At 33.8% G+C, this 22,990-nt stretch overlaps 2 protein-coding genes, 1 long non-coding RNA gene and 1 other non-coding gene across 6 annotated transcripts in view; 1 reads left to right on the top strand and 3 right to left on the bottom strand.

The window, feature by feature from the left end:
* Positions 1-22,990, top strand: part of zgc:173607 — a 791,925-nt gene that overhangs the window by 664,078 nt on the left and 104,857 nt on the right. The window lies entirely within an intron of this gene.
* On the bottom strand, positions 2,759-13,691 carry LOC137491306 (uncharacterized). 3 transcript variants are annotated; one of them, XR_012402352.1, is made up of 5 exons: positions 13,641-13,691; positions 13,114-13,263; positions 3,616-3,752; positions 3,460-3,493; positions 2,759-3,083 (listed from the first exon to the last, which is right to left on the bottom strand). It is a non-coding gene; the product is annotated as an uncharacterized lncRNA (long non-coding RNA). The 3 variants fall into 3 exon arrangements; XR_012402354.1 differs by lacking the exon at positions 3,460-3,493; XR_012402353.1 differs by lacking the exons at positions 2,759-3,083; positions 3,460-3,493; positions 3,616-3,752 and adding exons at positions 4,354-6,076; positions 6,949-7,048.
* LOC141381524 (uncharacterized) overlaps positions 21,128-22,990 on the bottom strand; it is a 2,774-nt gene continuing 911 nt past the window's right edge. The window contains exons 2-3 of the mRNA XM_073946742.1: positions 21,702-22,360; positions 21,128-21,275 (exon numbers count right to left, since the gene is read on the bottom strand). Coding sequence (XP_073802843.1) covers positions 21,128-21,275; positions 21,702-22,360 — 807 coding nt within the window. The remainder of the gene's footprint in view (positions 21,276-21,701; positions 22,361-22,990) is intronic.
* Positions 22,936-22,990, bottom strand: part of trnal-uag (transfer RNA leucine (anticodon UAG)) — an 81-nt gene continuing 26 nt past the window's right edge. The window contains exon 1 of the tRNA in view: positions 22,936-22,990. This exon is cut by the window's right edge and continues 26 nt beyond it. This is a non-coding gene — a tRNA (tRNA-Leu).

Here is a 22,990-nt window from a genome sequence, read left to right as displayed (position 1 = left end):
AAAGCACAAAAACCCTGACAATTAAACAATGTTAGAAACATGGATGTAGCACCTTGATTGGAATATAATGTGGTTTGTGTTTTACATGTCTCCGGCTTTTTTGGCAAACAGTGCACTGTGAAACCTCAAACAATGATAATATGAATTAAGTTAAAAGTAATTTTTTGATTTCATAAATTCAGTGAACTGAAGTATTCATAAAGTGCATTAGCTTACCCATTTCACAATGTCTTCTGACATGCCAGGCCAGTAAAATCTTTAAGAAATCGCATCTCTTGCCTTAAGTTGCCCACAATGTGCACCAATGTTGCTTGCATGAAATTCTTTAAAAAGTTGGTCAGCCTCCTCTATGCTACACACAACTTTACATTTCGTCTCTTTATCAGAGCCATTTTTCTGATGTAATATAAAACGTCATGTGCAGAAAATATATATTTAAAAAACGTGTCTAAACCCAGCTCTTACTCCTATACAGGAATAAAATGGTTTCTCAAATATATGTGACCCTGGGCCACAAAACCTAAATATTGTAGAGATTGGGAAAAAATATTCATTGTACAGATCCAAATTATAGATTCTTTTTTTTAGGAGAAAAAGATAAGGAAAAGATTATTTTCCATTGAGATGTTTTTTTTTGTAATTACACGTCATATATGAAATCTCTTTTATATTGTAAGAGTTGTATCTCAGCTAAATATTGTGCAATCATTTTACTTGCAGCACTCACTGCAGACAGTTGTTATATTTATCTTCAAGTAATGCCAATTTCTAGCCATAGTGAAGTTTGATACTCTCCTAATTATGCAATATCGCTGGTGTTTATCAGCAGTTTTGGGGGTATTCACCCAAAAGAAGGTAGGCCCTAAGCTCAGCTAGGAAATTAGGATCCATGATGTGCTGTGGTAACTTGCAAATCATCCTATAACGTGCTCATCAGGGAAGTTACTTCTCAGTGTTATCAGTGGATTATAAGCATCTGAGTACACCTGATGTGCATTTATTCTATGTATTCTTGATGTAATATGAAGCCTTAAGCTGCGGTCACACTGGGCTTTCCAGTGTGACTAGATTTCCATTCATACGCATGCGAATGCATCAGCTTTGTGAACTTTGACCTGCGAAATCGCATCACTTGACTGTGTGAGACTGATCGAGGATCAAAACATGACCTCTCTAGACAGAAATTTAAAACATTAAGCTATCGCTTGCTTTTTAAATGTCTAATCATCTAGTTTAATCCCGCCCCTTTTCGCTACGCCGCACAACAGAATTTCGCACACACAAACTCTAGTGTGACCGCAGTTTAGGCTACAATCACACACATGGAGCCGCCCTCCACTCTTTCTGTAACAAGCTACAAGTTAATTATTTAACTTAACTTACATAACTTAATCTTTTTTTTTAGAATATAGCATAAGGTGGATATATAGCGTTTGGTGGATATATAGCGTTTGGTTGGAGCTAAAATCTGCAGGACACCGGCCCTCCAGGAACAAGTTTGGTGACCACTGTCTTAAATAATAATGTCAAATAACCAACATTTTTAAAAATGGATATATCTCGTTTTGTAACTAAACTCTTCATATGTTTTTTTGGTAACGCTTACTTTTACAACCCGCAAAGTACCACGTAAGTACAGTGAAATAACAGCATACTTTTGTGTACGTATGCTATTAGTAAAATGAACGTACGTGTTGGTATAATGGAACAAACTGTAATGCTTGGGTAATAAGGGGGTAACAACTAGACATGCTACACGCAAATTACAGTGTAAGTATATTGATTTTACAGTGTACTTTTCTATAAAGTGCAAAGGAACAAATGGGTAATGTGTGGGTAATAAGGGGGTAACAACCGGATATGCAATGCTTGGGTAATATGGCGGTAAGAACCAGACATGCAACGCGCAAAGTACCGTGTAAGTATATTAATTTTACAGTATACTTTTCTATAAAGTGTAAAGGAACAAACAGGTAATGTTTACATGATAAGGGTGTAACAAGCAGATGTGCAACACGCAAAGTACCCCGTAAGTATATTGAATTTACGGAGTACTTTTCTTTAAGTATTATATAAAGAACGATGCAAGGGTGGTCACAACCTAGTGCAACCTGCAGACACCTGCTTAAGTACATTATTAATAGTACCCTTATTCAGTGCTTGGGCTTTTATAAGGGTTGTTTACTAAACAAAAGATTCACAACCTGTATTGTATATTGTATGTATTTTAAATCTGCAATTCAATACATATATATAAATTTTTTTAATTATTTTTTTTTTTCATACACCACTTACCTTGTGAAAGCTTACTCGTTGATCTCACCATCACCAGCAATTCCTCAACACTATCAACAAATACTTTTGCATGATATACTGTCAGGGTTTAATGCCGATTAAAACAGGCTTGCATTTTTACTGCTGTCTGCAGAACGGGAGACCAACTGTTACACTTCAGTAAATAGCTGATGATTTAATAGAAAAATGTAGTGTGCAATTTTTCATTCAATCAATTAAAACTGCAGCTGTGGTTTTCTGTTCTTACTGTTCAAATATACACTTGTGCATTGAAGTCCAGCTTGTTCCCTCCTTGTTCCCTGTATTTACAGGGTAAATACAGCATTGGCGGGTTGTAAAATAAAGTGAAGCCTTGATCCCTTTAGTTACACAGTAATTAAATATGCTGTAACAGCATTAGCTGTTTTAAGTTCAAAGTACTTGTAAAAGCGCATACCATAATAAGCACAAGCAAAAACATCAATTTCATCAACTTCAATAACAATTATTTATTATTAACATTTATTAACAAACTCATAAACAAACTTTCTTACAAACTTCTATCACACAATTATTATATACACTTGAACAGATGGAAAAAAAAAGCTGCTCAATTATTTACTCAATTGAAAGGAAGAAAGAAAGATACAAAGAAACAAAGATCAACGCCTGAACTTGTTTTTTATAGGCAACAGCTTGTGTTCCTTCTTCACAAGGAACTGTTGTAATTCTTTTGAATAGCACTGGAGTGTTGTTCCATTTAAATATGCTGGAACTTGATATAATTCTCCCTCTGAAGCAATTGCCACCTGTAATCACAAGTGCAGAAATTTAATTTGTAGAATTTTAAAAAGGTATAGCAATAGAAACCAATTAATATCAGGCTAACAGATTATGCAACTCTCATTGAACTGATTATTACTGTGAGTAGTTGTCATAAACCCTTTCAGATTAAAAAGTAGTTTGTTTTGTTGGGTTGGATCTAAACTCTTCAAGAAGGTGAATATCCAGTATTTCTATTTCCAATATTATTTATCTAAAAGCTGTGTTTTATGCTGCTTTTGAACTGTATTGCAATAAAGAACATTGTTTCTGATTAGCTTATGCTCTGATATAGATAGGGTGAACAAAAAAGATAAAACCAGATAATAAAAAACTATAGTTTAGCAGCAGCAGTATACATACCAAGAATGATTGCACTGATGAATCACTCAATAATCTAAACAAAAAATATAAATGCATCACCTAAAGATTTAGATCAGGCTGTAATTTTCTAAGATTTTTTGTTTAACTACTTAGCAACAACACTAAAATTATTACAACATCTGTGGTCATACATACCTGTGCAATTATACTTGTCAGGGATAAGGTAGATTTATCCACCTTGTGCCTTTTTAAGCAATCCCGAATGCTTAGATTCTTTTTATATGTTTTAAGTACTAGTTTGTACCTATGGGTTACTTGTTCTCGGGTGGTCACTGGAGAAAAAAAAAGTAAAAATAATTGTTGGGTTAATGTATGATTTAAAATACCATTTACAATACCTCAGATACTTTAATGACTTCACATTTCAACTCAAAACCTTGTTCATAATTAAATAAAGTATAATAATAATTGTCATCAAGTCAAATTACTAAAAGACAAAAATGCCAGAAACCTTCACCCGCCAGATATTATACCACCACTGGACCAACTGGGTGGACTCTAACAGGCAGTGTTACAATAAAGAGGTAATCCAGATTCTAAGCTTTAATGCCCTTCATATTTACCCTGAATTCAGGTTTGATTATCTCACACCTTGCTTTATCAAGGTATGTCAGTTGCAAAACTGTGACTGTAAGTTAAGTTGACTCAAAGTACAGTGTCCATCAGTCAGCCAGAGATTTTTTTTTTTTTTTTTTTTATCTTTGTGCTATGGTGAGCCTTATCCCTTCTGCGTTTTGTCATCTAAAAGGTGATTGGTCATTTCTAATATTACCACTTAATCTGTATTGCTGTTACTAGTAAATACTGTTATTAGTAATTAAATTGTGTGTTTGAAAGTAACAAAAATGTAAAGAAAGATTAGACTAAACTATATTTAATTATAATACATTTTATTTTAATTTAATGCACTTTTCTCAAACTCAAAGCGTGTACAAGGCAAAAACAATAAAACAGTAAAAGCAATAAATAGGTAAATATAACAATAAGTACGATAACATCAGTTCACACATTAAAACACGACTAAAGAGGTTAGTCTTAGGAAGCTTCTTTAAACAGTCCAGAGACACAATATTCCAAATGTTAATGGGTAATGCATTCCATAATTTTGCTGAGATACGAAACAATATGAAAAAAGCCTGACCACCCATGATGCTAAGTCTGAAGCGTGGCTGGAACAGGGTAAGACCCAAAGTAGACTGCGAGCAGGAGTGGAAAGTGTCACAAGATCACTGATGCAATCAGGAGCTAGCCTATGGACTGCTTTATAAATTAAAATCAGAGTCTTAGCGTGCTTTCACACCTACACTTTTGTTTCAGAACCTGTCTTGTTTGCCCAGTTAGCGTGGTTCGTTTGGCATATGTGAAACCACCAATCACGCTCGCATCCGCACCAAAACAATCGCTCAGAGATCGCTTAAACGAGGTGGTCTCAGCTTGATTGACACAAACTCTGGAGCGGATCGATTGTAGTGAGAAAACAAATGATTCTAGCCCGGTTATATTACAGTTATGGCTGCTCTATTATGGGAAAAAATCATAATCACGATTATTTTGGTCATAATTGTAATCACGATTATTCAAAATGATTATCAGTTGAAGTCAAAATTATTCGCCCTTCTGTGAATTTATTGTTATATATAAATATTTCCCAAATGTTGTTTAACAGGTTTTTTTTACAGTATTACCTATAATATTTTTTCTTCTGGAGAAAGGCTTATTTGTTTTATTTCAGCTAGAATAAAAGCAGGTATAAATATTTTGAAACCTATTTTAATAGCTCGATATTATCTCAAGCAATATTTATTTTTGATTGTCTGCAGAAGAAACTATTGTTACATTATGACTTGCCTAATTACCCTGACACCTGTAGAGGTGAATTGGGTAAGCTAAATTGTCTATAATGTGTGTGTGTGTGTGAATAAGAGTGTATGGGTGTTTCTCAGTGATAGGTTGTGGTTGAAAGGGCATTCACTATGTAAAACAAATGCTGGATAAGTTGGCGGTTCATTCCACTGTGATGACCCCAGATTAATAAAGGGGCTAAGTCAAAAAGAATATGAATGAATGAAAAAAAAAATGCACGATCATGTAGGAACTTCATATCTTCCAAATTCTTCCAGGAAATTTTAAATGTCTCTGATATTGCATACAGAAAAATAATATATCCTCAAGAAGACACAGATCCCTTTCCAATTCAGCATGTGCAGGTTTCTGCACACAGTGTAAAATGTTTTCTCAAAAATGTCTTGTATGTAGACAATGAAAAAGTCCAAAGCTGGTAAGTGGTGTCTCTGCTAAATCTGGTGAAAGGATGCCAAACTATCATCAATATATAATTCCTGAAACCTGAATCAGTTCATCCTGGCTAAAAGGAATGATTCAAACAAATTGGACAATCCATGTGCAGTTTCTGATGTGAGTCTTAAATAGTCAACAAAAGAGAAAAAGGTGACGCAGCAATTAAGAAAATTGTCCTGATAAATTGTCATCTGTAGAGGTGGCAAGCTTTATGGGAAATGTAATCCAGATGTGGAATAGAGTGCCATCTAGTAGAAGTTGTGCACACCCCAGCTGGTGATCATAACAGCTACATTCACTGTGGGGAAAAATGGACGTAACACTTTAAAATATGGGACACATAGTTAATGTTAGTTAATGTTTTTTCTAACATGAACAAACAATGAATTAATGATACATATATTAGTTTATGTTTGTAAATACATTAATTAACATTAATTATGTGCCCTGTAGTGTAAAGTGTTACGTTTAAGAAGTTTATCAGGTGGATTGGCTGAAGAAGCATAGGGTCTGGAGAAGATAAGTAGAAAAGGTACAAGAGGGAGAAAAAGTTGAAGTGCGATGGCTAGGTAAAAAAACAACACCAAACAAACAAACAAACAAACAAAAGAAAACACACACACGCACACATTGTTCATCACCATATAAAAAAAATAAATAAATCTTGGCCATTTTTCATCCCAAAACTTTGTGGAAACTCCAAAACCAGCATCACCCTACTGGATTTGATTTTTCAGACACTGGGCAAGGTTTTTTAAAAATATGTCATTGCCCAAAGGGGTCAAATGAACTCTATCATGTAAGAAATGGCCAGGATCTTTATATGTTATCTCTGGGTGATGAACAATGGCACCACCAACTGACACCATAATAGTAGCCATCGCATGGTTGACAAAGCGCCGCGCCCTGTCAACCTTCCTCAGACTTTCAGCAAACCTCCACAGGCATCGCTGGGTGATGGCAGAGTAGATGATCTTCATCTGAGGGAACTGCCTATGGAGGTCTTGCAAGTCCTGCTTCATCACTGCGGCAAGTATAACACTCTTGATGTTACCGAGGTCATTTCCGCCACAGTGAATAAGCAGGACGTCTGGCACAGCTCTTCCTCCAAGACAGCGACGAAAGAAAGAAACAAGGTTTCTCCAGACCAAGCCTCCAAAGCCAAACCACCTGATATGGGCGTCGAGACCAAGGTTGGTCCCGACAGTTTGCCTTGCCCGTTCTTCCCCACGGCAAATATAGCTGTCACCAATTACATATATGATGGGTCCTGTAGATTGAAAAAGAATAAGAATGTCAGTTTTCAATAAAACAAAAAATTATATATATATATTATCATTTTTTTACATTAAAGATGCATTACATTTATCTATTTATTTATTTTTATCTAAAATTAAATAATTAAAATAAATAAAATATATAACCTAAGTAACATTGATATATGTTGTAGTTTCGGACAGAATGAATACTCATGATAACACTACTGTTCAACTCTTGGGTAAAAAATTCCAATTCAACATTATCTTCTTTTCCTCCATTTGGTATGGTTACAGATGTGAACTGCAGTACCAGTAAACTGAACTGATAGAGTATGCCTGTACATGATGTCACCAGGTCTATATGACACTCCATTATTACACTCAGGTTATCTGTATTAGAATAAGAGCAGCACATTGGAAAATGAAACTATTTTATTTATTTATGATTTTTTTTTATTTCTGGTCTGGATCAGCACCGAATAGAACGGTTAAGGAAACACCGTTTAACATGGTAGTGGAAAATCGGCTATAAACTTCAAAAGATTTTTATGTTTTTCATACTTTTGGCTTTGGTTAATTGTGCATTGGATGCCATCTTTGCTAACACCAAGTATTTATAAAACAGAAAAACAAATGTCATGCATAAAAACCCAAGTAACTAAGTAGCTGTTTAGATGAACTGTTATTATCTGCGTTTATACACACAATCATTTTAATAGTAATTTGTCTAACATGTTTTGTTTACATTGCATAAAAAAAATAATAATAATATCTAGTCAGGTGAGATTCAAACCTGGGTCGGACAGCTTCATAGCGTGATGTGCTTACCACTGGACCACAACAGCGCTGTTATGGTGCCACTTTCACGGTGGTAATTTATTAATGTACTGAATCGTCCAATGTTTGATATCCATTAATATTAATTATTTGAATTACTTATATTCACTAAGGCAGTGGTTCCCAACCTTTTTCTTTGGGGCCCCTCCCATGAACATATACAAATATTGGAGCCCCCCCACCATATAAATACACACACACGCACGCACGCACATATGTACTGTGTGTGTATATATATATATATATATATATATATATGTGTGTGTATATATACATATATGTGTATATATATATATATATATATATATATATATATGTATATATGTATATATATATATATATATATATATATATATATATATATATATATATATATATATATATATATATATATATATGTGTGTGTGTTTGTGTAATATTAATATATAGTAATAGCTATAAAAAATATTAATTAATCAGTTTTAACTTGTCTTGGCCTTCAATAAAACCAAAATTTAGGTAGGCTTTGTCATACTGTAATCTTTTTCTTCGCCTCTGAAGAATCACTGCATTTACATTTGTCTGCCATTTTTGTTTTGATTTTGCCTTTACGACACGTTGACAAGCAGATTGCGTGAGTAAGCAAAATTTAAATAATTATTTAAAGTTATTTATTTTAATTATTTTCACTATTATGTTGGAATTTTACGCATGTGTTTAGATTATTTTTTATTTTTTGGTACTTAAAAATACATATATAATAGTAGGGCTGCTCGATTTTGGGAAAAATCATAATCACGATTATTTTGGTCATAATTGTAATCACGATTATTCAAAACCATTGCCAGTTAAAGTCAAAATTATTAGCGCTCCTGAGATTTTTATTATTTTTTTATAAATATTTCCCAAATTATGTTTAACAGAGCAAGGAATTTTAACAGTATTTCCTATATTTTTTCTTCTGTTTGTTTTATTTTAGCTAGAATAAAGACAGGTTTAAATATTTTGAAACCAATTTAAGGTCAATATTATTAGCCCCCTTAAGCAATATATATTTTTGATTGTCTGCAGAATAAACTACCGTTATAATGACTTGCCTTATTACTCTAATTAAGCCTTTGAACTGCACTTTAATCTGAATGCTTGTATTTTGAAAAATATCTAGTAAAACATTATGTGCTGTCATTATAGCAAAGACAAAAAGAAATCAGTAATTAGAAATGAGATATCAAAACTATTATGTTCAGAAATAAGTTAATAAAATATTCTTTCCATGAAACAGAAATTGGGCAGGAAAAGGTTTGCTAATATTCAAGAGGGCTAATAATTCTGACTTCAACTGTATATACATGCAGTTATTTTCCACCCTGCAAAGGAAAGAGAAATAAATACAATAGAATAAAAATATGAAACAAACTGTGCTTTAAGCATCTTCACTGTAAGAAAAACACTTTAGCTACAGCAGTCCTTCAGTCAAGAGCAGCGAGGGTTTTCTCGTTATGTTTGTTTAATAATGATAAAAACAGGCGGCAGAAGGATTATAGCGCACTGTCTCTTTAATGGTTTCTCTTTCACGTCTTTTGATCCTCAACTCGTTTGTTTATTACACAAATGAGTGTTAATGTAAATAATTACTAAACACCGCGTTTTGACACCTATTTGACCATTAAAGCGTTCACGTAAAGATGACTTTAGATGTCTGCGCTCCTCTGCTCGTCTCAGTGTGTGAATGAGAGTGAATGCTGACCGCCCGCATGCTTCTGACTGCGTGATCGTGCTGCACACACACATAAGCTCTTTCGCGCTTTTAAGAGCAACACGTGTACAACTGTGGCGAAATGTGATGCAATAATCAATTATCTCGATTAATGCTTTTTTATAATCGTTTGAAACCGAAATCTAAAACGGATTTTCGATTAATTGCAAAGCCCTTTATAATAGTGGAGCATTTTTATGCCTTTTTCTACCTCAATACTGGACCCCAGGTTGGGAACCACTGCCATAGAACTGGTACACTCATCCCCTGTATGTATTAGACATGGTCTTCTTCAGTTTAAGGTGCTTCTTAGGCTTCACCTATCTAGGAGCAAGCTGGCAAAAATGTATCCAGGGTCAGATTCATCTTGCCCCGGATGTGGTTTGGAGCCAGCAGATCTGATGTTCTGGCGATGCCCTAGATTGCATAAATTTTGGGCCAATATTTTTAGATCATTTTCATCTATATGTAATAGAGATCATTGCCTTTTCTTCTTTATTGGCCAGACGCCTGATTCTCCTAAGATGGAAAAAACAAACCCACCATCCCACAAACATTGGAGATTAGAATTGTTATCACATCTTAAACTCGAGCACCTTAAGTACATCATCCAAGACTCTACAAAAAAGTTTTAGAGGTTTGGCAGCCTTTCCACTCCTACATTGAACGCTCAGAGGTTATTATATCCTTGGTGAGAGTTTATCCCTAGTTTCCTAATTTATTTGATCTATTTTTATTAATTAATTTATTTTTATCTTTCACCCTTTTTCTTTATGGGGTGTATGTCTGTAACTATGTACCATGTTAATTTGTTGTTCAATATGTGTGTTGTTTAAAAATTAAAGACTTTGGAAAAATCAATTAAAATAGTTGAATAATAAGAATGTAAGAAGTACTAAAACAGTTTTTAGAAGAGTAATAATCCCATTAATCTACTTACAGTACATGTCTCTGTCGAAGGTCTGTGAATTTAAGCTAGTTATTAATTAAAGAAGAACAAGCCTTTCTCGTACGTGACTTTGTTCTTTGTGTGACTGAAATGTAGATAATGGGTAAGCAGGATAAGAAAAAAAAATTATATATTCTTCTATTATATATTCCTTCTATGCTAATCAAGGACTTCTGAGACATTGCAAGCATGGGATAGGTCCTCCTGGCTTGGCAGAGTTGATCACAGCTCCAGTACACATCTCTGCCATTTGCTTGCAGTAACCATGTGCTTTTCACCATACACAATTGATCTTCCTTCAAATAGCTTTATCATGTTTGGTGTCATTTGACAGTTTATGACTTAAGCATTGTAGTGCTAAAATAAACAGAGACATTGATTGCTTGTATTTCAATATACAATATATTTACTATTGTTGAGTCATGGCCTGAGGAGAGTATGTTAATGTTCTTCTCACCCACTTTATCTCCTCAACTGTGCTCTCTCATGTTCAGCTGGTTTTGTGGGTTGATTTTCACTCATCTTTAACAATGCTTTCCTCAGGGTATAATACGTAAAGGTAACTGTTGATCTGGGAGAATGGCTTTTACTCTGCATCTCCTGCACACGGCTGCGTAGCCTCATATGCTAACAAAGGCAGTTTCACTGTCTTTGTTGCTTAGCAGTGCACATGTTACAGCTAATTTCTTTATACAGTATGTTTGTTTCATTCTACTGTCTGTATATTCAAACATGTAAATTAATAAACAACTTTACCTGCTTTAAGCTTTGAGATTCTTTCTCATTATCAATGATAATAACAACTTTGATGGGGTCAGATTAATTACAATGGAGTCAGATAAATAATGGATTTAAACACGTCATCCTTCAACTGCTTTCTGTTTCCGATTATTGGTTCAGAATAGCAGCGTAAACTCCAAACCTTACAGCTATGTTTCCATCCAAAAATCCCAATTAAATTTATTTGCAAAACTGGAATATCGCATAAAAAATATGCAAATAAATCAGTGTTGTCGGGCGACGAGAAGGCACAGTAGGTGGTGCTGTCGCCTCACAGCAAGAAGGTTGCTGGTTCGAGCCTCAGCTGGGTCAGTTGGCATTTCTGTGTGGAGTTTGCATGTTCTCCCCGAGCTGGCGTGGGTTTTCTCTGGGTGCTCCGGTTTCCCCCACAAGATCAAAGACAAGCAGCATTACACTGTTTTAAGGATCTAAAAATTTACACTTTAAAAAGCAAAAAGATTCCAATAGCGGCGCCTGCTGGTACGTGAAGAATATGGTCAATACTGATGAACTTAACAACATCATATAGTTTAGAAAACTGTACAATGTTCTATAATAATTAATTATTTTAGTGTCATTTCATTCAGCATATTTAAAATTAGAGTCATCCACGTTTTCTGACATACTTTAAATCAGGGTTTCTACAGGTGACACCAAGTTTAATTTAAGACTTTTAAAGACATTTTTAAGACCAATATGAATGAAAAGGTTTTTTATTTGTCCTTTCAAAAAATATTTTTTATATAAAATATGTAATAATACAATAATAAATCAAAACTAATAATAACATTAAAATATTTTAGATATTTCTTAGCAAAATATCTTAAATATTGTGTAAAAACAAGAGAGCTCGACTTGGATCCACACACTTTTTTTCTAAAATAAACTTTCTTTAAAATAAAAAAAAACTAATTAACAAATGTATTAAAAGTTTTAAAAACTATAATAAACTAAATCCATTCAAAACAATCTGTCCAGGTGGATATCCTCAGCAGTCTTTACCATTATGATAAATAGAGTTAAAATGACCTTTTTAAATAAAGGTTGAAAGTTTTATGGAGATGGATTGTTGGTGATTGTATGGGTTTTGACCAAATTGGGTAACAAAACATGAACACAGGAAAATGAAGACTTGTTTAAAAAGATTCAAGACCTACAACACAACATTTCAGCAAATTTAAGACTTTTTAGGGCCAAATTTTAGATTTTGGAATTTAAGACATTTTAAGACTCCGCAGAAACTCTGTTTAAATACAATAGCCCTGGTAATTAGTTATTATAATAAAGATTTAATTCTCACTCTGATACTATCTGTGAGAACTAGTAACAACTACTAGAAACAAGTTTAAACCCATAAAGAAGTTGATGAAAAAAAGGGAATTGTGATCAACCTGACATATGCAAATGGAAAGTACCTAGCTAACACTATCACTGTAATGGCAGATATATTTTATGAGAATACTGTAGGTCAAATATCGTCAGCTCAGTTTAACTTTATAATAATTTATTGTTTTTATTTATTTTTTATAGCGACAGTGCTCAAGGGCGCTTTACACAGTAGGAGAACAAGAAAAGCAATAACCTTAAGAAGGTAGAAAAATGGGAGACTAATAATACATAATGACAAAAGACACGAGAACAAGTAACAAAAGAAACTCATTCCTGTCTTTCAATAAGTGCTTATGTGCATTTAGGAGAACTAGGCAGCACACTCAGGGCTGCAACATGGATTTAATTTAGTATTCTTATTAAAATATATCTGAATAAAAACTAACTTGTTTGTTCCAGCGGATCTTCCTGTTTGACTGTGAATGTTTCTTCAATCTTCACATCTTCACTCTCCTCTTTAATAAACGCCATCTTTATAACAGTGTGGAGATCAGTCGCTTCAGCAGGAGTTTTTCTCTGTGTTTGGACACTTTATCCTATTTAAAATGAACAAAACAATAAACAGAAACAAAATAACTTCTCTTCAACACTTGCTTCAACAGTTTCTTTATATGAGAGTCATTAACAAAAATACATCAGGTAAGTCTGAGCAAGAAACAATAGCCACAAACAAATGACCTGATAAAAACTAGTTCTCCATTTAAATATATATATATATATATATATATATATATATATATATATATATATATATATATATATATATATATATAATTATCGATTACTGTTATTAAAATAGTACTTCTTTGTATAAAGAATTAAAATATTAGTCAACAGCAGGTGTATAATATCGAAAGAAAAACCTGAAACTTTAATCAATCGGTTTATATTTGTGTAAAGTTGTGAAACAAACCTTTCTCCGGTTGAACTGCAGCGCGGAAGCGGCGCAGCCTTATGACGTCACACAACACGCCAAAATAAAAGTCTTTTTTGTTCAGCTTTTTTGCCACTTACTGTTGCAGTCAGGACATGATAAATTTCACACTCCTGTTCACATCTCACATAACATATCTGCTCTCTCTCTTTCAAATACACAGACATTCAGTATTTGAAGTTAATCAAAACTTTTAATCCAAACATTTTTACACAATTTTGAAAAACGTGTTTAATCTACTAAGAATAAGTGTTTTTTTTTTCGTTTTTATTGTTGCAAAAAGTTTACATCACAAGACAGAACAATCAACATCGCAAGGCATATTTACCATTACAAATATATAAAATAAATTAAAATTGTTACAACTGCAACAAGGAGCAAGGAGCAGTACAAAAGATCTACATCAAAGGACAAACAAAATATTCTAACAATAAATATTATGAAAATGAAGTACAGAGAGCTTCAGTTATTTTACTTTGATTTCTGAAATATTTGAAGCTTTGAGCCACTTTCTTTACCTCAGAAAGAAAACATCTAAAAGACGGTCTGCACTTTTTCCACTTACAACAATGAATGTGATATAGCCATTAGTAAAAAAAAGTTCACAACATCAGAGAAAGAAAAATGTAAATCAGCTTTGTAAAATAAAATATCTTCTAGAACAATAGGGGGGACTGAAATCATCTTTAATGAAAGCCAAGTATGGATGTCAAACCAGAATTTAAAAGTAAATTCACCAGAAAAAAATAAGTGATCAAGTGTTTCTGGAGCAGAAGCTACACTTGTCAACATCAAAGTTAAATCTTTTTTGAATAAACTCCTTCACATGATATATCCTGAATAAAATTATGTAATGAGTTTCCTTAACCTTAGGTGCTACAGGATATTTAAGAGAAAAGGTAAAAGCTTTGTCCTCTACTAAGGGTTTAACAACTCCTAGATGATAACACTTAAAATCACCCATTATAAAGCGTGTTGTAAATAAGCTTGTTGTTATATTTACTATCAAAAATATCAACACTGATATTTTTAAAGACGGAAGAAAAGTTACAAGTGTACAAGGGGATCAAAATAATTACTTTGAATTAACCTAAACAAAGCAATTGGTGTATAGCCTCACAAATTTCAATATAACCTTTATCTGTGATTTTAACTCTATATTTATTTAATAATCTGTTATGAGATATTAGCAGTCCATTTTTGTCTAACAAATCATCAATAAATATAATGGCTTTATTGTAGCAGTCACTTTTAAACAATGATTTTCTGTTAATAATAACAGCCCTTCTATTCCAAAGAGTGGATTTATGAGGGGAAAATTATGGGTAAATATAATTTTCCAAAAAAGTAGTTCTTGCTAATGAAAATTAAACAGCGTCAAAGGAAGTTTTGAACAATCATAATCATATCTTAATACAAATTCAAGGCCACCATTTTTTTAAACAAATTATTTGGGATATGATACCATATTGAATAAGGCTTAGCTAAACACTCTTTCAATCATTTAACTCTAAAAGTGCCAAGAAGACATTCAAAATCGATTGCTTTTAAACCTCCATATTCATACTCTTTGATCATATGATTCTTACGTAAATAATGTGATTTATTTTTCCAAATAAATTTAAATAATATTGAATTTATAGATTTACCTATTTTGGGAGGAGTATATAAAGGATAAGTTAAATATATAATTTTAGATAATCCCAGTCAAAAGAATTTTACCCAATATGGAAAGATCTCTAGCTAGCCAATGATTTAGGGATTTTTCCATCCCTTCCACATTCTCTATTAACAGAATTATTGAAATCGGTAACTCCCAAGTATTTAACTTGTTCTTTTACTTGAATACCCTCTAATTCTCTTAAAGTACAATTCTGAATTGTTAATATTCCACATTTTCTTAGGTTTGGGGTGAATTCAGAAGCTTTAGGAAACAGAAATTTTGACAAGAGCTAAAGGGAGCACCTCCCTTTTTTATAAGAATTAATAGAGTGTCATCAGCAAACTGACTTAAATTAAAAGTCCTACCAAGTATATCAATACCTATAGTGTACTCTGAATTTGTAAAATAAAATGACATAAGTTCAACAGCTATATTAAAAAGTAAAGGTGAGATGGGACATCCTTGATGGATTCCTCTTTTGATGTAAACTCTAGGAGATGATCCTGAATTCAGGGATTTACTACTAAATATATCAGTATAGAACATGGAAATTACCCTACAAAAGCTCGGACCAAACCCAAAAGTTTCTAAAGACGTTCTAAAGACAAAAATGGATGCTCAGGGGTATCAAATGACTTGAAAAAGGCTAGAAATAGAAATAAACTTGTCTGAGGAATTAAATACCTATAATCGAGCATATCAAATATCATTCTGAATACTTCTCCCTTTAATGAAAGCTGATTGTGTTTCATTTATTATCTCGCCTATACCTTTTTTTTTTGAGTCTATTAGCTAATAGATGAGAAAGCAATTTAAAATCATTGGACAAAAGAGTTATGGGTCTCCAATTGTCTAAAAATAATTTGTCTTTGCTTGGCGTTGGAACTAAAATGATTAAAATCTGCTTCATAGAAGTCGATAGTTCTGCTTTCTCTTTACTTTCCTTTGTTGCTTCAAAAACTAAAAATCTTATCTCTGGCCAAAAATGTTAATAAAACTCAACTGTAATTCCGTGTATGCCTGGATTTTCCATTGGACATTTTAGAAATAGCAACATCAAGTTCAGAAATAACAATGTCAGATTCCATCATTTCACGGAAGCTGTCATAATAGGAACTTTATCTTTTGAAAAGGAAAAGAAAAAGTCACAATCACTCTCATTAAATTTTGATTTACATAATAATATGAATAGATGTGATCATCAATCAAAGTTTTCTCTTCACTTACATTGTTATTTATGCTACGTTTATTAATAGTTTTTGAAGATTGTCTATGCTTTACTAAATTAAAAAAGTATGAAGAATTTTTCTCCCCCTCCTCTATCCATTTCACTCTAGATTGTAAAGCTCCTTTAGCTTTCTCTGTATAATAGTAATCCAACTCTGATGGCAAAATACGAAGTTCATTTTGTTTTATATCTCCAAGAAAATCTTTATCATCAAGGTCATTTAATCTAGATAAAACTGTTAACTGTCTTTTTTTCCTAACAGAGGAAAACAATAGCTCCTTACAGCAGATCAAGCCATTTTTTTAACTCGATTTATTTTCAATTTGAGTAAAGCATGTGGCAAAAGAAAAAGAAAACCAAACAGCAAATAGGGAGAAAAGCATTTGCCAAATGCTTATTTAAAAAAGCTGTTTAAAATGTGTTTTGTGATTTATTAATACAATTTTTTACTGTTTGATTAATCAGCCTTTAAAACATGGATTAAATAATAATACAGTAATAAAAGTGTCTATTAATTTATACATTTTAAATGTTTTTGTTTTATTGCTTAATTAAATTACTTTCAAAAACACAATTTAAGCATATCTATTTATTTGTCCATTTAAATTGTGATTTATTTATGTACATTTTTATGCTGGTCGAAGCAGTGGCGCAGTAGGTAGTGCTGTCCCCTCACATCAAGAAGGTCGCTGGTTCGAGCCTCGGTTCAGTTGGCGTTTCTGTGTGGAGTTTGCATGTTCTCCCTGCATTCGCGTGGGTTTAATCTGAGTGCTCCGGTTTCCCCCACAGTCCAAAGACATGCGGTACAGGTGAATTGGATAGGCTAAATTGTCCATAGTGTATAAGTGTGTGTGTAAATGTGTGTGTGTGGATGTTTCCCAGAGATGGGTTGCAGCTGGAAGGGCATCCGCTGCGTAAAAACTTGCTGGATAAGTTGGTGGTTCATTCCGCTGTGGCGAACCCAGATTAATAAAGGGACTAAGCTGACAAGAAAATGAAGACATTTTTATGCTTCAATAATTAAATTGATCATTTGAGTCTTTGTTTTTCTAACTAGCACTCTTGTACGGTGGCCGGGAAGTGCAAAACAACATTACAAAGTTTGAAACACCTTTAAAAAACTCGAGACAAATTTACATTTTAAAAAACATCTTTACTTATCATCAGACACAATTACAGAGGAAAAACAATTTTACCAAGGACGAAACAAATTTACATTTTAGAAAACAAATTAACATGACGCAAAACACTGAACAAATTTACAATTACAGATTCCCTTTGGAAAGGGAATGTACCACACCCCAAGAAGTGACGTAGAATGTACCACACACTGGTAGTGAACCGGAACGTAACACACACACTGGAAAATATCAACAATATCCAGCTTGTGTGTGACTTCGTAGACAGGTTTCCACAAGTCTACAACTATAAAAATCACGGTTTGACTAACTGTGATAAAACATATTAGAGCTATTCTGAGAAAATATCAGCGTGAGAGTGCATAGAAACATGTAAATGCAAGTACATGGAAACAATTCAAGCACGGCACATGTTGACTGATAAGATACCAAAACCGATTTCAGAACCTTTTGACTTGGGTTCGAATCCAGTTGATGTCAATTATAATTATTTCTTTAGATTAATTTTGGTTAATGCTGTTCTGCCACACAAATATTAAATCAACAATGATACACTGACACCAAGTAATAAGAATCTTTATTTGGTATGGCATGTTACTGTGAAAAAGTGACAAATCTGCCAATCTGCAAACATGGATAGTTTGCACAAGTGAAGGGGAGCCTCAGTTAACACGGACACCAGTTAAACCATAACACAGGCTTCCTTCAGTTTACTGTTAAGAGTCCTCAAGCAGAGGTTTACGCTGTGTATACTTGACATCATGTTCACGATTATAGCGTACGAGTGGATCTCGTGAAAATTTGATTTATGCAGCATGTCTGGTGTTTCCGTCTGTTCCGCGTCCTTTATAAACTCTAAACACCGACCACTTGCAAAGCAAAACCGTGTTAAGCTGCTCATGTGTTTGCCACAAAACGGGCAAAACAACCCTCGACCGCTGTCCATGTTCAGTCACCATAAACTTTGTTTACGCCATGTACTCCACAGCACGAATTTACCGCGCTCACCAGCAACAACAACAACTTTCCCCGCGTCACTACCGGTGTGTGGTACATTCTACGTCACTTTTGGGGTGTGGTACATTCCCTTTCCGTAGGCAATCTAATTGTAAATATGTTTCGGGATTTGTAAAAGTGTTTAGGTCTTGTTAATTTGTTTTCTAAAATGTAAATTTGTTTCGTCCTTGGTAAAATTGTTTTCCCTATGTAATTGTGTCTGATGATAGGTAAACATGTTTTTCAAAATGTAAATTTGTCTCGAGCTTTGTAAAAGTGTTTCAAACTTTGTAATGTTGTTTTGCACTTCCCGGCCACCGTACTCTTGGGCCTCCATAATCATGACACTGAACACTTATCATGCGTACAATTCAGGCTTAAACGTGAAGAAATTATATTTTAAAGAACATTCAATAAAAGAACAGTGATTTAAAAATGCAATAACGTTTTAGTGAGCACAATAAGCTCATTATAAAATATTCCAAACTTTTAAAGGGGCTGTATATTATAGTATTTACAACTATTTGTTGTACAACCTTTGTTGAACCCACCTGTTTCTGATGTTTACTGGGGAGCGATTCTGAATGTCTGGCAACTGTGCAGAGCTAAAAAAAAAAAAAAAGATCACTGTATTAAGTAGTTTGAGGGGACATGTGGTATATTGTCCAGTGGCTCCCAGTGCTTCAGCATCTCTGTACACCATTGGAGCTGGTGGTACTACTGGTGCTGGTTGTGGCCAAAATCAAAGTGGGAACTATAGTAAAAGCTCAGTTGCATCTGAGGTAACAGGTGGATATTCTATTAATGGAGAAGGGGGAAGGAGTGGCTTTGGTGCTGGTCATCTAATCAAAATTAAGTGGAAACTTGTTAAAATAGATTATAATCACATTTGATTTTTTCACTTGAAATGACAATCTTTTTGCTAAATTAAAATTATTCAACCCATTCTTTAAACAGGGTTTTGCTTGTCACCCTAAAGAGTTTAAAACAATAATTAATATTATCCCTAAAAACATCACAGTATTGATCAGAGGTTTTCTTTCACACTATTCTGTAATGTTCTCTCTTCCATCTTTATTTTTAGAGATCCAAAATGTAATAATATGTTTTAAATGAATATTCTTATTCAAAGGCTTCATCATAATCAGCTCAGACCTCATTTATTTTTAAAGATTTTAATTCACAGGAATTAGAAAAATAAGACAAGTTACATTTCTTTTTCAATTCTCCCCAAAATTAAAGAACTTTAGTTTAAATGATTAATGATGTGTCTCCATCAAAAGAATTCCTGAGATTAAAAGTTGATAATAAGGAGATCTTGTCAATTTTGTGAAAGTCATATTGAAAACACTGAGCATGTTTTCTATAATTGCATATACTCATGTCTCATGTCAATATACATGTTAACCCTTTTTGCAATAAACAAGTTAAATTTAATGTGACTAAAGAAAATTGTACACAGCATTAAGTAGTTAATAACCGTTTATGCTTTGCAAAAAATTCTTCATTCATAAATATATAAATTTATAAATGTTGGTTTTTAAACCTTTTAAAGGGTGACAATGAGATTTATAGACCCATACTAGTTTTAAAAAAAAACTATCCTTTTTCAGTTTTATTTTGCCCACCTAACATTGCTGTTAGTAATAGTAGTCACACACACACATATGTGTGTATATATATATATATATATATATATATATATATATATATATATATATATATACATGTGTGTGTGTGACTACTATTACTAACAGCAATGTTAGGTGGGAAACCCAGTATCAGATTACTGAAGCACTTCAGCTATCTGTTCATTCAAATTATATATATATATATATATATATATATATATATATATATATATATATATATATATATATATATATATATATATATATAGAATTTGAATAAACAGATAGCTGAAGTGCTTTAGTAATCTGTTGAGTACTGGAATTAGCATGTAAGCTAACAAATCACTCATATTCTCATTCACAATAGAGATACTGGGCTTCCCATACACAGATTTATTTGTAGTAATGTGGGAGTTTTCACATGAACATTTCTTCAAATGAAACCAGTTGTTTACAGAAAGTTTAATTGTCTTCATGAGGAAAACTTTTTTATTTTCTAAAATCAGTCCATCAAAATAAATGTGTTGTGTTTTGAAACCAAAGTCTTCATTTGTTACCCACAACTCATCAAGATTTGATCAAGTCAAAATCTCATAATCTGACACAAATCTGATCTGTGGTAACTGGCAAATGGCATTGTGTAGTCTGAACAGGGCTTTATGAAGTCTGCATCAGTCTCTCACTGTCACTGCAAGTTCACACCGGCCGACTTTTATTCACCAACAAGTTTTGTGACACTGCAGACAAAAGCCCAAAATTGGAGGCAAATCTGTTTGTTCAAGGGAGTAGAAATCAAACAATGTGAACGATCAAAAACACAATCTAAGAGTGTAGGACAGTTTTCTCTGAATCTCCCCAAACATTTTCTCCTGCCTAATCTTTCTAATTCTCTTTTCAGTGCCGACCATTTGATTGCAGTGTGCAATGTGCACAAATTTGGTTCTCAGTTCATAATAACTTGAAACACATATAGAGTTATTTTGCTTCATTGCAGCCCTGTAGAAACTCTCACAATCTGGTACATCTTCACCCCTCTTCAGTTATTGAGTTTAAATCTTCAGGTTCAAAGGGTTTCATTCCAGTAACTTGAGATGTATTCAAGAGTTTACACTTGTCCCGAGATGCTATCCCGGGAAAGCCTTAAGCTCCGCTGGACAAGGCCTCATTTTTTCTCTCCATTGTGAAGCTTCATGTGATTGATGAGGCTTCTTTTATGTTTAAAGACCTTTCCACACTCACTGCATCGAAAACGCACTCCTAAGTGAGTCTTCATGTGTTGCTTAATGGAGTCTTTGCATGTGAGACTCTTTCCACAATGATCACATGTGGTTCATGAGGCTAGCTTTGGTTGTGAAGCTCTTTCCACAATGAGCACATGCAAACGGCTTCTGTCCGGTGTGACTTATCTTGTGGTGTTTGAGTGAGCCTGTATGTGGGAAACTTTTACCACACTCTGTGCATGTGTAAGGTTTCTCTCCAGTGTGAATCCTCATGTGGATGGTAAGGTTTTGTTTTTGAGAAAAACCTTTCCTACACTGTGTGCAAATAAAGCTTCTCTCTTCAGTGTGTGTTCTCATGTGGGTTTCAAGATTGCCATTTTGCTTACAACTCTTTCCACACTGAGGGCAAGAGTAGAGCCTCTCCCCAGAGTGAATTCTTCTGTGCACTGCCAAGTTTCCTGTAGAATAGAAGCTTTTTCCACACTGTTGGCATGTGTACGGCCTCTCTCCAGTGTGAATTCTCATGTGCACTGTTAAGTTTCCTGTATTATAGAAGCTTTTTCCACACTGTTTGCAGGTGAAAGGTTTCTTTCTAGTGTGAACATCAAGGTTTGGCTTTTGATAGAAACTCTTTCTACTCTGTTTACAGCTGTAATTACACCTAGACTTGGATTTCCGAGATCTTCCACGTGATAAAGTCTTTTTAGTGAGTGTGGGTTTTTCATCAGTCGTTATTTCTTGTTGTTTCTCTTCCATTTCATTCCATTGATGTGTCTCTTCTTTCAGCACTATCAGGTCTTCAAAAAAGAACAAAAAAGTGAACTTTAGTATAAAGGCTTAAAGTGGCAAGCATGAAATGGATGTTTACCCTAAATATAAAAATGAGCTTACCATTTACTCTCCATCATGTGGTTTTAAACATTTCCTGTCTTCTGGAACACAAAGTAAGCCAGCATTTTTATCACTATACCTTATTTTGTGAAGGAAAGTAAATGGTGAGGCTATTTTCATTTCTGTGTCAGAAAGTCATACCAACACTCACTCACATAATCAACACATCTCTTGACTCTGGTTTATTCCCCACTGTATTACTACTCTAATTGTGAATCTTTACTGTTCCTGTTTCAGTAGGGTGCTCTTGCTAAAAGGAGCAATGGCAGAGAGAGACTTCCAGTGCAGACTTTGTTAAGATGCTGCAATCTAATCGTGGGAAAGACACTTGCTCCTGAGCAGATTCGAGCTTGGGGATGTGTTGCTGTCACACCAACGAGTCTGCCGTGAGTTTCAAAGAACACATTATACTGACTAGTTGACGACTTAAATTTACTCTCTCACTTCCAGCCTTCACTGCGAACGCGCACACACTCAAACAGTTTGGCCGTGTTTAAAACCACATCTGGCAGCGGTGGGATTCGAACCCACACCCCGAAGAGACTGGAGCCTAAATCCAGC

The sequence above is a fragment of the Danio rerio genome, chromosome 4 (genome assembly GCF_049306965.1).
Source record: "Danio rerio strain Tuebingen ecotype United States chromosome 4, GRCz12tu, whole genome shotgun sequence".
In the NCBI taxonomy this organism is placed as follows: Eukaryota; Metazoa; Chordata; class Actinopteri; order Cypriniformes; family Danionidae; genus Danio; species Danio rerio.
The sequence above is the reverse complement of the archived record's forward strand: the minus strand, read 5'-3'. Positions and strand labels throughout refer to the sequence as shown.